Genomic DNA, 15,282 nt, shown 5'->3' with positions numbered 1-15,282 from the left:
TGACAAAGTCTGTCTAAATGATCTACTAGTTGTCAACTTCTAATAACGAATTCAATTGATATGTATAATGAATCTTTCAGCATTTAATTTGAAGCTTAAAGGTTTGCCCCTTTTAAATATGACCCATTACAGCGTTGCATCATTACGCTCTCTTAGAGACTATCCAGAGATTACATTTTATTAAATACAGTAACTAATCATTACAAGTTTAGAGGAACAGAAAAAATAATTATTTTTTGGTATTTTATTATTTTATGATAACATCATCATAAGAGTCATGTGATGCACATGGACTGAAGCCTTTCCACAGGTCGTCGTGACCCTTCTTCTTTCTCCGCTTGTTTTTTTCTTTTTTATAAAATATATTTCTGCGTAATTGTTATTTGGTTATTATATATTTGGTATTAATATGAGCAAAGAAGTCAAAATAACAATTTTTCAAATTGAAAAAAAACAGGAAAAATATGAAATAAATACTTGAAATGAAAACTAAAGTAGATGTTGCGTATACAAATTTTATAAGTATCTTGTAGTCAGTTCACATATGTTGTCTATAAACAGTTAAAATATGTGCTATATATTTTCTGTTTATCTATCATATTCATTTTGAAGAAAAGATTAGTGATTTTAAACCTTTAAATTTTTTTTTTGAATGAATGTTAAATTTTATTTATTAAGTAAGTTTGAAAACTTAATTGTAATCAAGAAATTTATATGATAAACTACATTTTTTTGGTCATAGGATAATCTACTTCATTTAGACATCCTAAAATTAACAATAACAGGAAAGAAAACCAATAAAGTAAATGAAATATCTTTATTTTTAATAATTAAAGTGATCATTAATCCATAATACATCGGATAACTATTAATTAGATGACCATAACAAATTAACAATTAATTTATACAAAATATATAAACTATTAGGATATTCGTCCTTTGGACATTATCCAAAGCTAGTCATACTACAAAGTCGCGACTACCCATAAACTGGAGGGTAGAATGGACTTTTCTTAGTAGGATAATCAGACTCCACTTATCTGCTTTTTCAATTATCACAAAAAGTAAAGAAGATATAAATCATATTAATACTTGTTCTGTTCTGTTCTGTTCGGTTCTTCATCTTGTAAGAAAATTTAGATCTCTCTGTGCGTTCTTCTACAAAAGGAGAAACTCGCCTCTTCTTCTACCTCTCTATCTCTCTTCTCTTTCTCAATCTCTTCTTCGCCTTGTGAGATTCAGATCCGAAACGAAACTTGTAAGCTCAGAGAATCATTTTTGGTATCTAGGTTTCTGAAGCATAAAGGCTTCTCGTCTTTCGAACAACCGTCTCTTATTTCTTTTCCTTCTATTTCCTGAGTGATTTTTAAGCAGAGATTGATCGAAGAAGATAGAATCTCGTCTTTCTTCACTTCTTTCGAATACTGAAGCCATTCTCAAATTCCCCATCTAGATTTCTTTTTTACTTGTTTTGATCCATTGTTTTTCACTGCTAAAGCAACGAAATCTCGATTACGAATTCGTTGTTCCACCCTGAACTTTGCCTCTCCTTTGGTCTCGGGAAGTGTTGTGATTTGTTTCAGTCTCCTCTCCGTTCGATTCTGGATTTAGGGATTGGGAAAAGAGAGCTCTGGGTTTTGGACATTGCGTTGCTAGCTCTTTGTTTACATTGCGTCATTTTCTGATCTCAATAATTACATTTCTCCGCCTTAGCTTAATCCAAAGCTCACTAATTCCGGGTTTAGTAGCGTTTTTTTTGGATGCCCTGTAGCCAAAGATGCAGCCTGATCAGCGCAAAAAGGTCGGATTTTTACTTTCTCTTCCGTGTCAAATTATATGTATAGATTTTCAGATTTGCATAACAGAGTATCCGAGATCCGATTATGTTACTTAGGATCTGTAATAATCCGTACTCACATTCAATGCCTTTTAGTTTAGTCTTAATCTTACTGACATTACATTTTCTCCATATTCAGTCATCAGTCGAATTAGATTTCTTCACGGAATACGGTGAAGGGAGCAGATACAGAATAGAGGAAGTAATTGGTAAAGGAAGCTATGGAGTCGTCTGCTCGGCTTACGACACACACACCGGCGAGAAAGTTGCGATCAAGAAGATCAATGACATTTTCGAGCATGTCTCTGATGCCACCCGCATTCTCCGTGAGATCAAACTTCTCAGGCTCTTACGCCATCCAGACATTGTCGAGATCAAACACATTTTGTTGCCGCCTTCAAGAAGAGAGTTCAGAGACATTTACGTGGTTTTCGAGCTCATGGAATCTGATCTGCACCAGGTTATCAAGGCAAACGATGATTTGACTCCTGAGCATTACCAGTTTTTTCTCTATCAGCTTCTCCGTGGCCTCAAGTATATACACACAGGTAAGCCTGCAGATTTTTCACAAGTTTAGCATAAGTTTTGGATGTTGTTTCTGAAGATACTATTTTTGTTCATACTTTGCTCAGCGAATGTCTTTCATCGAGATCTTAAACCCAAAAACATATTGGCAAATGCCGATTGCAAACTCAAGATCTGTGATTTTGGACTCGCAAGAGTCGCATTCAATGATACACCAACTGCGATATTCTGGACTGTGAGTAGTAATACAATGCCTAATTCATTTCAAGATTACTCCTTTTAGCGTGGAATCAGTTTTTATCCTATTGCTTTCTGATCGCAGGACTATGTAGCTACTCGATGGTACCGGGCTCCAGAACTTTGTGGATCATTTTTCTCAAAGGTGACCATGATTTTGCATTACATTATTTCATCAAATCTGTCAAACTTTTATAGGGAATGGTATGTTACAGAGCGTAATTTCTTCGTAGTAATGTGTTTTTTTTCATGACTTTGCTTATGTTCAGTATACACCGGCGATAGATATATGGAGCATAGGGTGCATTTTTGCAGAGCTCTTAACAGGGAAACCTCTTTTCCCCGGGAAAAATGTGGTCCATCAATTAGACCTGATGACTGATATGTTGGGAACTCCATCTGCAGAAGCCATTGGAAGGGTCAGTGTCCCTTTTTCACATTGCTTAGTGCAGCTGCATTGTCTCTTTTTCTTGGCTGAATTTGCTTGCACTGAACGTGACAGGTGAGGAACGAGAAAGCTCGAAGATACTTGAGCAGCATGCGGAAGAAGAAGCCTATTCCTTTTTCACATAAGTTTCCACATGCTGATCCTCTCGCTCTTCGTCTTCTAGAGAAGATGTTGTCTTTTGAACCCAAGGACCGGCCTACAGCTGAAGAGGTGCTTCACACATTTCGTTCATTACTCTCCTTATGATGTAACTTTGGTGGTTGCATTCAACTAAAATCATGGCTTTATGTGTTATCTCAGGCGCTTGCGGATCCGTATTTCAAGGGTTTAGCTAAGGTTGAGAGAGAGCCCTCTGCTCAACCTGTGACAAAGTTAGAATTCGAGTTCGAGAGGCGGAGGATCACAAAAGAGGACGTGCGAGAGCTCATATATAGAGAGTCTCTTGAGTACCACCCAAAGATGCTGAAAGAGTACTTGGATGGATCGGAGCCAACTAACTTTATGTACCCGAGGTACTTTCCTGAGCTGACCAACCTGCTTCGTTTACATTCTTGGCCAACTAACTCTTTGTGTACTTGTCCATGATCTCTCAAAAATGTAATATTCATTCTGCAGTGCGGTGGAACATTTCAAGAAACAGTTTGCTTACCTCGAGGAACACTACAAGAATGGTACTTCGCATAATCCCCCCGAGAGGCAGCAGCACGCATCATTACCTAGGTATGCTTTACTTCATATAAACATTTGTTGATTGGAGATTATTTCGAATTAGTAAATTGAGTCTTTGTTGTTATGTTATGCAGGGCTTGCGTTTTGTACTCTGATAACAATCATGCTGCAGCACAGCAGAATTCAGTGGAAGTCACTGATGGACTCTCCAAGTGTAGCATCAGAGATACAGAGAGACAGCGTGGCGCAGACAGGAATGCGCAGATGCCAATGTCGCGAATTCCTATTAACGTCCCTCAAACAATCCAAGGTCTCAACCTCTCTCTGTTTATATAGTTATGGTGCAGAACATATGTGGATTCTGAATATTCACCTTTGTTGTAATGAAGCAGGAGCCGCAGTGGCTAGGCCTGGAAAAGTAGTTGGATCAGTGTTACGCTATAACAACTGCGGCGCAGCGACAGGAGTTGAAGCTCTTGAACAACAACAGCGTAGGATGGTTAGAAATCCAGCTGGTGCGGCTCAATACCCAAAGAGAACTCAACCTTGCAAAAGCAATAGAGGAGATGAAGACTGCGTTGCCGCCGAAGGGTCAAGCAGATTGAAACAAAACCCTCAGTATATACCACAGAAAGTTGCTGCAGCGCAAGATACTGCAATGAGTCGCTGGTACTAAGATGATGTTTTGGGTCTAAAAGAAGCAGCTTTAAACTTGACGCCTCAGTGAGAGCTAAAAAAGAAGCCCTTTGAATCATCCATCGCGTTTTCAAGAGTCGAAACATGAAAGAGCGATAAGAGAGAAAGGAAAAGATGAAGAAGAAAGAGCGTTCTTACAGATCCTTTCATGTAATTTGTCTTCATAACCTTTGTCTATCTACGGTTGTAACTCTTATATTCTTATCCATTACGTACGAATAAGTATAATACTCTGAAAAACACAAAGACTAATCCCCAAATTCCATTGGATCTTTGATATTAATAGAAAAGCATTGAAAAAAGATTCATTGTACTTGCTGAACCGGTTCAGATCAGCCATTATCCTTAAACAGAGATTATACAATGCACAAATGCGTTTAATGCAACCGCTGCTTCACTCTTCTTCCATTCGCATCACAACCATCGGCAAACATTTCTTTTCGATGCCCAGATGCTACAACAGAGTGTTCACCAAGCCTCGCCACATACTCCAATAGCTCAGTTAGTAAAGAAGGGCAACTCTTTTTCAGATAATCAAACCCATCTGTTTGCATCACAGCTGATTAAAACAAGAGGGAAAATAACATTAGTTCAATACATTGAGCATTGAGAGCAGAGAGTTGACACAGATCGATTTTACAGCAAAAAGGATTATCTTTTTTTTTTAACCTTTCAGATTCTCTGGCAATGCGACGAATTTGAGACAGACACCCTTTAGCTGGAAACAATGATGCTGCTCCGCTAGGGCCAAGGTGGTTGCAACTGTCTTTGTGGCGATCCCTTCACAGAGTTTAGACTCACAGATTGCTTTAAGCCGCTCAAGAGCATAACGGTCTGCTGCTGCAAGCAAATGCTGAGCCACAAGAGTAGAGGCCGATTGAGAGTCTACGCCGCCCATTAACTCTTGCATATCAGGCAATTCGTCCCAGTAGATAAAATGGAGCAATACCTGCACAAGAAAACAAAAGAGTTTGTATCAAGGTTACACACCCACATTAGAATTTGAACCTAACGCAAGGACTAATGACAAAACCTATCATGACAAAGGAAAACAGGCATAGATTCATTATATCACAAAACCCACGAGCCAATCTCTCTAATATGCTAAAGATTCAAATTGTTCATCAGGTTAATGTTACATAGATACGCCTGGTAGGAATGAGAGAAAACACAAACATTCATGCAACCAACTAGGAAGAGAAGCAGAAAGAAAGAACCTTATCCCGGGTGAGTAAACTCGAGAACAGGAGTAGCGCCCCAGGAGAAGATCCCGGATGGTACATCCGTGAATAGTAAATCCTGTATGACACCACAATCACTCACCCAAAGAAAAAGAGGCAAGGAACCAAGAAATCTATCACTTCTATAAGACCTTGTAAAGACCCCTCGACTAACTGTAGATATCTACTTACACATTCCCAGACCAAAAAACATGTAATCCCAGAAAGAGAAGTAAAGGTAGGACCTTGAAAATGGGGGACTCCATGTCTTCTATCACTATGCGTTCGGTATTTCGGTCTCTTAACGGGCCAAAAAGCTGTGCCCTGAAAACTGGGGAACGCGTTGCAAGAACCAGCTTGTGCGCAGCGAATGTTTCTCCATCGACTTCAAAAGTAACATCACAACCTTTCCCACTTTCCAAAAGATTTCCCAACTGTTGGCCCAAGTTAGAAACTGGTACAGGGATATTGTAATTCCTAGGTCCTTCCGTGCGCGACTTCACAACACCGACGCGACACCGAACCAAGAGACTATTGTCCTTCAGATAGTCTGATGATTCTAGACTGGACCTCCTGAAAAACCGCTTGTATCCCCTGAAACAAGCCACCATCAAATACAAAATTAACACTGAAAACTCAAAACAAAAAATATCCTAACAATCTATCACAAAGCCATATCAATAACGATAACCTGAAATCAATAAAAAACGTGAACTACTATTGCAAGTTTGAAAATTTCCAGGAACAGAGAGAGAGAGATACTCACCACATACTTCCTCGATACTTGAGAGTATAGGGTCCACTCTCGAGTTCTCTTCCGAAATGGCTATGAACCTTATGCTTTCCATTTCCACTCTGATCCACAAGCGTGAGCTCGAATAAAGCTCTCACATCGGCTCCCTCGCTCGCGAGGGCTATGAAAAGAGAAACGTAAGCTGAGTTATCCTCTGGACTCTTTCCATCAGGGTAGAAGTAGATTGACCACGAGTAGCCACCGACCATGAACGTATCAGAGGTGACGTATTTGCCGACCCCTACGCCTTTGGCGAGAGAGTAGCCGCTGATCTTAAATTCGTGGAAGCCATTGACGGTTTCCGTGAGAGAGGTCGACACCGTGAGCGGCGAGCCAAGCGATTTCGAAGATCCAGAAACCTCCGAGCAAACCCTAGTTGTGCCCATCAACAAGACGGGATCCCAAAAAACTAATGATGGTTGGTCCAAAAACCAAAAAGACCTTCGATTTACTCCGTCTGGAAGGATTCTAGAGGAAAATCAAAGTCTTGTAATCCGGGAAGAATCCAGGAAATCCCCAGATTCAGGAGGTCAATAATTCCGAAACAAAAGTTAGGGGTTTTGAAAGAAATCAGAAAGAGACGAGACAGGAATACGGAATCGGAGGGATACAGAACAGAGAATGATAATCGGCGAAAGTCTCCGGCAGAGATCGAGCCAGAAGGTATCTAGATCGATGACGTCGGTGGGAACGAAAAGGAAAGAGGAACAAGGAAGAGAGAACGAAACAAAGAAAGTGAGGATATGAGAGGTTTTTAAACAAGTTAGGACAAGTTAGCCAATTAAAAACGTCCAAAAAGTAATTAAAAAAACAAATCATTCATATTTTTATTTACGTGCAAATCTTATTGTGCACGAAAATAGAGAGAAAGAAATGTGAATTGTCGTCTCAGTTTCCATATTAAGCTATACTGCTTCACATCTCTTGAATCTTATTGGGCCGTTTATTCAACAGCAAAAAAATTTTAATTTATGAGAGCAAAATGCTTTTAATTTTTGTTTTTAAAACGGAACCATCGAGAAGATGAGTGGGTCAGAGTTAGACGGAGGAAAAGATTTCACCGATAACTCCGAGCAAAAGGAGCTTCTCAACGACCGATTCCCATAAACCCTAAACCTCTGCATCTTCAAATGCTTCTCCTTTAATCTTTCTGATGTTTCGAAAAATCTCTTCTTCTCTATCCCGTTCCTCCATCTTCCCAATTTCTACCAGACCCATCTTCAAATCGGGATCTTATCCACAATCTCTCCAACAATCTTCGCGTCTCCGCTCTTCCTCATTGAGAATCGCCGAAACCCAGATGTCTGATTCCCCACAAAACCCTAATCCGGCCGCAATTCCATCAGCCACCAAGCCCGAATTGCTTCGCGCGCTCGAATTCCATCTGGGTTCTTCCTTCAGCGTCGATCCGATAACTCCTCCTCCGAATCCTCTAGTCATCGTGATAAGCGGAGCAAGCGGAGTCGGAAAAGACGCGGTGATCAACAAGCTCAGAGAGGTTCGTGAAAGTCTCCATTTTGTTGTCACAGCTACGAGCCGCCCGATGCGTCCCGGAGAACTCGACGGCAGAGATTACTTCTTCGTCTCGAGGGATGAGTTTTTATCGATGGTGGAGAGAGACGAGCTTCTCGAGCACGCCCTCGTTTACGGCGATTACAAAGGGATCCCGAAAAAGCAGATCCAAGAATTCATGGCTAAAGGATACGACATCGTTTTGAGGGTCGACATTCAAGGAGCTCAGACGCTTAGGAAGATTCTTGGCAACTCTGCAGTGTTTATCTTCCTTGTGGCGGAGAGTGAGCTTGCGATGGTTGAGAGGTTGATTGATCGGAGAACGGAGAGTCATGAGGAGCTGCTTGTTAGGGTTGCTACGGCGAGGGAAGAGATTAGGCATGTGAAGAATTTTGATTACGTTGTTGTTAATGCGAAAGGGAAGCTTGAAGATTCGGTTAAGCGTGTGGAATCCATTATCGATGCTGAGAAGTCTAAGGTTCATCAGAGAATTGTCCGGATTTGATTGATTTTTTCACATTCTCTCTTGTGCTTTGCTTTATAGGCAATTCCCATTTTTTATCACTTTTGAAATTGAATTCGGAATGTCCGTTTTGTCTAATTCACGTTTCAGTGAAATTTTGTTTTGAACTTCACCAATGTATGTGTGTAGAATTTATAAAGTTTTGAACTTCACCAAGAGATTCACTCACTAACACTCGCTGCTTTAGAACTCTTAACTTGTGTTTTTGGAACATCAATCTTCAGCCTGGATGATTTGTAATGATGTTACCCAAGCAAAGTCTTCTAAATACCTTTCTTCTCTCTTCTATCTTGAGAGGATTTCTAAATTTGTTGTGTTAAATGCTAAATCTTTTGAATATCTTTCAACAAAAACAAAGAAGATATTCAAACGATACCTACTACGCAAACAATACCAAACTATTCATGGGTGTTACCTTGGTTGGTTATATACTTAAACAAACTTTATGTCTGGCCACACCAATTTCTTTTTTTTATTTGTTTTCATTCATTTAGCATCCTCTTCATCACAAATAAAGACGACAGATTCAATTTCGATTTCACGTACCGATCAGAGCCAAAGTGTTGTTGTAATCTTGTGTGATTTCATAATGGAGAGTGGAAATGTTGTATAACACTTTATCATTTGATTACAAGGATATCTAACGAGTAAGAGCCAATCTTTATGTTGTGCTATCTCTGTTTTGTCTGGTAGTACATTGGATTGATATTTGATTTTACAGAGTACAAAATTTAGTTATCTTTAATGGAAACTATATATGTGTTTTCTTTGTTTCTACAAAGAGAGGGTTAAGTGGGTCCCAAAGAGGAGGAACCCATTTCAGGCTTTGAGCCTTTAGCTTCACACAAGAAGACTTCTGCTGGAACTCATATGCTTGCAAGTCACCATTACTCTCACCGAGTTATATTGACTCACTAATTTAATTTAGTTATGGATTATATTTCATTAGACTTGCGTACGTCAACGTTTTTAGCACTAATAAGACAATAATTCGTGACTTATCTAGAACACAAGTACAAAACTTCAACCATTGTAACTTAAAAATAGAAAAAAACAGTTGATTTCACTTCATAGGTTTCTTTTTGGTACATGATGTTATGCACCGCAACTAGAGATACTAAAATCCTAGACTAATAATGTTGATGATGTAGGCTTTTTTTTTTTTTTATCAATCTGCGTTTTAGATTTAAGAATATATGTTTGCATTAAAAAGAATAAGATAATTTCTTTACCAAACATTTTATAGAAATTCTAGACGCAAATACAAAGCAAACATATTATTTTTACTTGTAATCGTAAGTAAGAACATGCACGGCTTTTCTTAGTATATAGACGGCAAATAAATCATCCAATTATTGATGTATGGACAATAAATGCTCATATTTTGATTCTAAAAATAGAAGATGTTAACTACATGTTGTTTTCTTTTTGTTTGGGTTAAAACATTCAGATTATTGATGATGGAAGGTAAAAAAGAAGTTTGGGCTGCTTTTATAAGGATAAGTCAAGCAACATATAACCATAATATTAGCAATCTTTAACCTTTTTAGTATACTCTAATTTAGAAAAAAATATAAAGAAAAAGGATGTAAAAAAAAACAGTATTAAGGTACTATTACGTATTAACTATAAAGATTTGTAACAAAACATAAAAGCGTTTTTTTTCGTTGTTGTTAAAATGTAACTTTTGGTCATAAAATTGCTGGCTGAAGCATACAACAATTATCTTGAACTTATACTTTCTTGTACATTTCCTCTTGCGTTATTAGCTTATTTGCAGCCTTTCTCTCTACTCTTTTGCTTATTTGCTTCCATCTCTCTCCTCTCTTTCAATATCTCTATCTCTCTATATATACATCCATATATATATATGAAGAATGTAAAATCACGCTTTCCACATTTCTCTGCATCATCAACAACTCCTCAAGTCATTACTATTCAAAAAAGACAAAGAAAGAAAGAAAGAAAGAAAGAAAGAAAGAAAAAGAGAAACTTTTCCATTGGCGACTTGAGTAGGAAACGAGTAAAAACAACAAACGGTTTCTAATGGATTCAAGAACGTTCGACGAAGAAGAAAATCGAAGCATTCGTTTGCAGGTTTTATCACATTAATTCTTACTCTTTCTTTAAGTTGTTTTTCAGTTTAGATTTTCTTGAAAACTTTTACATTTTCGTACATAATATTAGCTAGTTTAATTTGTTCTCCTCAAATTCATTAAGATTACAAATTTGCAATCAATGAATGTCTCAATTTGAAGTGCTGATCAAAAGATTATTTTTCTTTTTGCAAAATTAAGTTTGTTTAATAGTAGGTTTCAGTTTTTTAACATTTAACTATGTTTAATTACTAAAAATTATTTCTTTGTATAGGTGTCGGAGCTTCAGAGATTGGAGGAAGCTAGAGACTCAAACGACACCGTTTTCGATCTAAGAAGCAGCATTGAGAAAGGAGATAGCGGCGAAACCGCAGACGCAGCCTCCGTCTCCTCCGCGACCGCGTTTCGGAGAAAATCAACAGTCCCAGCTCCGGAGAAGAAGCTAACGCTATTCGCTCTACAACTCGCGATTCTCGAGAAAACCGCCACCGGAATCGGAGCCCTTGGGTTTATCTGGGCCACGGTGGTTCTTCTCGGCGGCTTCGCGATCACACTCGACGGTTCCGATTTCTGGTTCATCACCATCATTCTCCTTATCGAAGGTGCTAGAATCTTCAGCAGAAGCCACGAGCTCGAGTGGCAGCACCAAGCCACGTGGACTGTCGCCGGCGTCGGAATCAGTAGCTTTCGCGCTCTCCGATCAAGCTCTGCCTCACTTCTCAGAAATTTAAAACGAACCAGGTTTGGTTTTTTCCCCCTTTTTTTCAATTTTGGCGCAATTCGAAGGTTACATTTGATGAACGATCGTTTCGTTTCTCTACAGTGAATTGATCTTCAAGCCGATCTTAGAAAGCCGATCAAGGGAAGCGACAACGACAAGAGACTGCGTCGTTCGAGAAACGACGTTCGACGACTCGTGGAAGAACTCAGACGTGCCTCTCCTTCCGTACGCGAGATGGTTCTTCATCTCTAGCACAGTGAGTCGGCTTCTTTACTGGCTCCAGCTTCTGTCTGCAACGGCATGTGTGGTTTTGTCTTCTTATAAGCTCGTAAGGCACAACTATGGAGATGTACACAAAGGAGACACGGACAAGAGGAACAGACAGTCCGCTCTCAACATATTCTACGCTCTTGCTTTCGCCGAGGCGCTTCTGTTTCTCGCTGAGAAAGCTTATTGGGAGTGGCAAGTCAGTGTTTGTAATTTGCTTGAGAATGTGACAAGAGAGTGTGAGTTTGGGGTTACTGGTTTGGTCTCGATCAAGAGGTTTTTCTATGATTCCTACTCAAAATGTGTCAATGGGAGCATCTTTGATGGTCTGAAGATGGATATAGTGAGCTTTGGTATGGAGCTTTTGGGATCAAACTCTTCTGATGAACAGCTCATCGGAGCGAGGATTCTCAGGCAGTTTGCAGTGACTGAACGGTACTCAGAGGATACACTTGAGAAGATCGGAATCAACTTCCCCGTTGTCGAAAGGTTTGGTTTTTACAAATCAAAATGTCAGATTTTTACAGAGAAATGAATCGAGCAAGTATTAACTTTTTTTTCTCACTAGGTTGGTGGAAATGCTGAACTGGAAAGATCTCCAAGAGGAAGAGATTAGGAGATCAGCGGCTGAGATACTATCGAAACTCGCCGGAAAAAAGCAGAACTCTTTAAGAGTCGCTGGGATCTCTGGTGCCATGGAATCGATTTCATCGTTATTAGAGAGCACGAGATCATCAGGTGAAGCTCCTGATGAGATTGGAGAGAAAAAGGTGTTCCATGACCATAATCTACACTACGATTTCTGTAGATTCAACAACTTGGGCCTCTTGCTTCTGAAGAAGTTAGCCAGAGATCACGATAACTGTGGAAAACTCGGCAACACGAGAGGTCTTCTCCCAAAGATCATTGATTTTACACACGTGGACGAAACTCTACTGAGGGATGAGAACGCAGACGTTGTTAGGTCGCAAGTTATGACATTGAAACGGTCGCTGCAGCTGGTGAAAATGTTAGCCAGCACAACCGGGAACACAGGAAAATGCCTCCGCAGAGAGATCTCAGAGATTGTTTTCACAGTCAGCAACGTGAGGGATGTGCTGAGACATGGAGTGAGATACCCTAAGCTGCAGAAGCTCGGGATCGGGATCTTGACCAACCTTGCCCTTGAGACGGAAGCTCGGGAGAGAATTGGTGGAACGGGTGGTGTTCTGAAAGAGCTGTTCAACATTTTCTTCAAACGGGGAACGCACATGGACGATGGGAGTGAGGGAGATGTGAGGATCGCTGCAGGAGAAGCCATAGCGATGCTTGTGTTGGAGAGCAAAGGCAACTGCCTCCATGTTCTTAGGCTTGGGGTGTTGGGAAGACTTGTGGAATCACTTGAAGTCCCTTCGATCCGTGTGAACGCAGCAAGAGTGTTGAGAAACTTGTGCTTATACTCTGGGGATGAATGCTTTCATGAGCTGAAGTTTGTTAAAGTAGCAGCACCAACGGTTAGTATTCTGATATACAATTTCGAAATGGAAGATTTTTATGTACAGTTAACGTTGTTAAGTAACAAATCTGGAAACTTTCTTCATTTTGCTGCAGGTCTTGAAGTCAATAACATCAGAAGACAACAAATTACAGGAAGTGATGGTGGGATTAGCAGCACAAGTGTTTAGATTCATGAGCTCGGAAGACTCGAGCTATGTTTTCATGGATTCAGGGGTAAAGAGGCGGGAACTAGCGAGCTCGCTGGTCTCGATTCTGAAAAAGCACGACAAGCCGGCGATTAAGGTTCCAAGAATCAGGAGATTTGCGATTGAGCTGGCGGTTTGGATGATGGAAGATGACGTGGAGAATAATGTAGTGGTGTTTAGAGAGTTGGGTCTGGAGAAAGAGCTTGAGAAAGTCCTGGAAACTACGGCTGAGCTCGAGAACTTCGATGTTTTCTCCGGCACTGTTGGAGTGAGCCGTCACAGCAGAACGGTCCATGCGCTAGCCGAGCTGGCCTTGAAAATTCTTGAGGATAATTGAACCGTAAACAATCATCCTGCAAAAGAAATCTCAGAGCTCTGCATTAGAGCTTCAAATACGATTCATTGTTTTGCACGAAGAACGAATAACAATGTGTACAAATGTGATACTTATGCAATATATTCTTTAATTTATTGGTTTGGAGTAACTATCCGAGAAAGGTCCAAGCAGCTATAGCTTTTTAAAAAAACCTTTTTTTTTTCTGTTTCCCGGGAAAAGTAACGGGTCTGACATGTTTTCCCGGAAAAAGAGTTTATGTTTTTCTCATTCTCTATCTGTAGGCTCTAGCTATTCTTTTCTTCTTCTTCTGCGCAAACGACAGCAAATAAGCTTGGGATTTGATTCTTTGGCGAAATTGAAAGACAAAGTAAGGAATTGAAAACATTGCTTTCAGCTGAAGTAACTTTTATTCCTATGAACTGGATAAATATAAATATATATGTACACAGACATACAGAGATCTTGTGATTATCCCAAGATAGAAACAGAGAAAAGGACCTGTCTGCTGTTTTGAGAAGTCTTTTTAAAAATATATATATTTGTCGGAGAATCTTTACAAGACATGGCTTCAGGAGGATCAAAGTCGGCAGCTTTCATGCTTCTGATGCTGAATCTTGGTCTCTATTTCGTCGTCACCGTCATCGCTTCCTGGGCTGTTAATCACGGCATCGAGAGAGCTCGCGAGTCTGGTAATTTAGACCCCTTTGATTACCAGAGTTAATAATAAATCCAACATTAGAGAATTGAATGTGATCAACATTTGTGTGGTATTTGTAGCGTCGGTGCTGTCTCTTCCGGCGAAGATCTTCCCGATATTCTTCCCGGTGGGGAACATGGCGACTGGTTTTTTCGTAATATTCTCGTTGATCGCCGGCGTCGTCGGAATGGCCACATCACTCACCGGAGTCATGAACGTTCTTCAGTGGGACTCTCCGAATCTCCACTCCGCCGCCGCTTCCTCTCTCATTTCCTGGGCTCTCACTCTCCTAGCCATGGGGTAAAGCTCAGCATCCGGTTTTATACTTAGATCAAACCGGGTTTTAATCTGGTTCGGTTAATAACCAAAATCTAAACTGATTGGTTTTGGTGCAGATTGGCCTGTAAGGAGATCAACATAGGCTGGACTGAAGCAAATCTGGTGAGCTTTTTTACATTTTGTTAATCTCTTTAAAATTTTACGAATGTTAAGTTGCAAAATATTTTCTTGCGGATGCTAGATTATGTATTTCTTTTGGTTGATAATTTTTCTTTATGTACAGAGAACTCTTGAAGTGATGACAATAATTGTGAGTGCTACTCAGTTGTTGTGCACCGGAGCTATTCACGTCGGAGTTGGAGAAACAGTCGCCGGAGAAAGGCCTCATGTTGGCAGAGTTTGAGTTTCTAGATTGACAGAAATATACATATTGATTTGGTTTCTTCTTTTGTGTGTTGTGTGTGTTATTCTGATTTTTTTTTCTCGTCTATTTTTTTTTTCTTTTTAAATTCTATACCTTGATTGTATAAAATGCTTTAAAGGATTTTATTATCGTTGAAAAAGAATGAAGATGATAAATTCTAGTTTACTAAACATGTTAGTTTGCATCCTAACAAACGAAACTTGTGAGAAGATACTCCAAGATTGGAACCAATGGATCCTTTCTCAAGTCTTGCTTCTTCGTGAGAACTAAGTAAAATGGTACGAGGTAGAGAACACTATACGCACGTAAAGAATAGAGA

General features: G+C 39.7%; 5 protein-coding genes across 7 annotated transcripts; 4 read left to right on the top strand and 1 right to left on the bottom strand.

Moving 5' to 3' along the window:
* Positions 1-1,110: 1,110 nt before the first annotated feature.
* On the top strand, positions 1,111-4,714 carry LOC18018920 (mitogen-activated protein kinase 16). The gene is made up of 10 exons (XM_006400392.2): positions 1,111-1,801; positions 1,977-2,385; positions 2,470-2,597; positions 2,685-2,744; positions 2,869-3,018; positions 3,102-3,257; positions 3,348-3,559; positions 3,663-3,767; positions 3,851-4,026; positions 4,109-4,714. The coding sequence occupies exons 1-10, from the start codon at positions 1,778-1,780 to the stop codon at positions 4,390-4,392; spliced, it is 1,704 nt and encodes a 567-aa protein (XP_006400455.1). The 5' UTR covers positions 1,111-1,777; the 3' UTR covers positions 4,393-4,714.
* On the bottom strand, positions 4,626-7,166 carry LOC18018919 (BTB/POZ and MATH domain-containing protein 1). Of its 3 annotated transcripts, none has more exons than XM_024155884.1 (5): positions 6,399-7,166; positions 5,837-6,226; positions 5,630-5,711; positions 5,082-5,361; positions 4,626-4,971 (listed from the first exon to the last, which is right to left on the bottom strand). In XM_024155884.1, exons 1-5 carry the CDS (start codon positions 6,809-6,811, stop codon positions 4,790-4,792), a joined length of 1,347 nt encoding a protein of 448 aa, XP_024011652.1. In that variant the 5' UTR covers positions 6,812-7,166; the 3' UTR covers positions 4,626-4,789. The 3 variants fall into 3 exon arrangements, 2 of the variants coding, with proteins under 2 accessions (XP_024011652.1, XP_006400454.1); XR_002899570.1 differs by having other exon boundaries at positions 4,949-4,971; positions 5,878-6,226; positions 6,399-7,164; XM_006400391.2 differs by lacking the exon at positions 5,630-5,711 and having other exon boundaries at positions 5,878-6,226; positions 6,399-7,158.
* A 263-nt stretch (positions 7,167-7,429) lies between these two features.
* On the top strand, positions 7,430-8,611 carry LOC18018918 (guanylate kinase 3, chloroplastic). Its single transcript, XM_006400390.2, has one exon. It carries the CDS (start codon positions 7,579-7,581, stop codon positions 8,440-8,442), a length of 864 nt encoding a protein of 287 aa, XP_006400453.1. The 5' UTR covers positions 7,430-7,578; the 3' UTR covers positions 8,443-8,611.
* A 1,867-nt stretch (positions 8,612-10,478) lies between these two features.
* LOC18018917 lies at positions 10,479-13,673 on the top strand. The gene is made up of 5 exons (XM_006400389.2): positions 10,479-10,557; positions 10,831-11,297; positions 11,380-12,033; positions 12,113-13,037; positions 13,135-13,673. The coding sequence occupies exons 1-5, from the start codon at positions 10,507-10,509 to the stop codon at positions 13,561-13,563; spliced, it is 2,526 nt and encodes an 841-aa protein (XP_006400452.1). The 5' UTR covers positions 10,479-10,506; the 3' UTR covers positions 13,564-13,673.
* Positions 13,674-14,024: 351 nt separating this feature from the next.
* LOC18018916 (membrane protein PM19L) lies at positions 14,025-15,096 on the top strand. The gene is made up of 4 exons (XM_006400388.2): positions 14,025-14,252; positions 14,341-14,560; positions 14,656-14,701; positions 14,823-15,096. Exons 1-4 carry the CDS (start codon positions 14,126-14,128, stop codon positions 14,940-14,942), a joined length of 513 nt encoding a protein of 170 aa, XP_006400451.1. The 5' UTR covers positions 14,025-14,125; the 3' UTR covers positions 14,943-15,096.
* Positions 15,097-15,282: the final 186 nt, after the last annotated feature.

This window comes from Eutrema salsugineum, unplaced genomic scaffold (assembly GCF_000478725.1).
Source record: "Eutrema salsugineum unplaced genomic scaffold, Eutsalg1_0 scaffold_2, whole genome shotgun sequence".
NCBI lineage: Eukaryota > Viridiplantae > Streptophyta > Magnoliopsida > Brassicales > Brassicaceae > Eutrema > Eutrema salsugineum.
The sequence above is the reverse complement of the archived record's forward strand: the minus strand, read 5'-3'. Positions and strand labels throughout refer to the sequence as shown.

Excerpts from the sequence above, each read along its gene's own strand:
- LOC18018920 (XM_006400392.2), top strand. The coding sequence starts at position 1,778 with ATGCAGCCTGATCAGCGCAAAAAG. Across the intron at positions 3,560-3,662 it reads ACTAACTTTATGTACCCGAG|TGCGGTGGAACATTTCAAGA; the intron begins GTACTTTCCTGA and ends TTCATTCTGCAG. Across the intron at positions 4,027-4,108 it reads CGTCCCTCAAACAATCCAAG|GAGCCGCAGTGGCTAGGCCT; the intron begins GTCTCAACCTCT and ends GTAATGAAGCAG.
- LOC18018919 (XM_024155884.1), bottom strand. The coding sequence starts at position 6,811 with ATGGGCACAACTAGGGTTTGCTCGGAGGTTTCTGGATCTTCGAAATCG. Across the intron at positions 5,712-5,836 it reads CTGGGATTACATGTTTTTTG|GATTTACTATTCACGGATGT; the intron begins GTCTGGGAATGT and ends GGTGTCATACAG. Across the intron at positions 4,972-5,081 it reads ATTGCCAGAGAATCTGAAAG|CTGTGATGCAAACAGATGGG; the intron begins GTTAAAAAAAAA and ends TGTTTTAATCAG.
- LOC18018918 (XM_006400390.2), top strand. The coding sequence starts at position 7,579 with ATGTTTCGAAAAATCTCTTCTTCTCTATCCCGTTCCTCCATCTTCCCA.
- LOC18018917 (XM_006400389.2), top strand. The coding sequence starts at position 10,507 with ATGGATTCAAGAACGTTCGACGAAGAAGAAAATCGAAGCATTCGTTTG. Across the intron at positions 10,558-10,830 it reads ATCGAAGCATTCGTTTGCAG|GTGTCGGAGCTTCAGAGATT; the intron begins GTTTTATCACAT and ends TTCTTTGTATAG. Across the intron at positions 13,038-13,134 it reads TTAAAGTAGCAGCACCAACG|GTCTTGAAGTCAATAACATC; the intron begins GTTAGTATTCTG and ends ATTTTGCTGCAG.
- LOC18018916 (XM_006400388.2), top strand. The coding sequence starts at position 14,126 with ATGGCTTCAGGAGGATCAAAGTCGGCAGCTTTCATGCTTCTGATGCTG. Across the intron at positions 14,253-14,340 it reads CGAGAGAGCTCGCGAGTCTG|CGTCGGTGCTGTCTCTTCCG; the intron begins GTAATTTAGACC and ends TGGTATTTGTAG. Across the intron at positions 14,561-14,655 it reads CTCACTCTCCTAGCCATGGG|ATTGGCCTGTAAGGAGATCA; the intron begins GTAAAGCTCAGC and ends GTTTTGGTGCAG.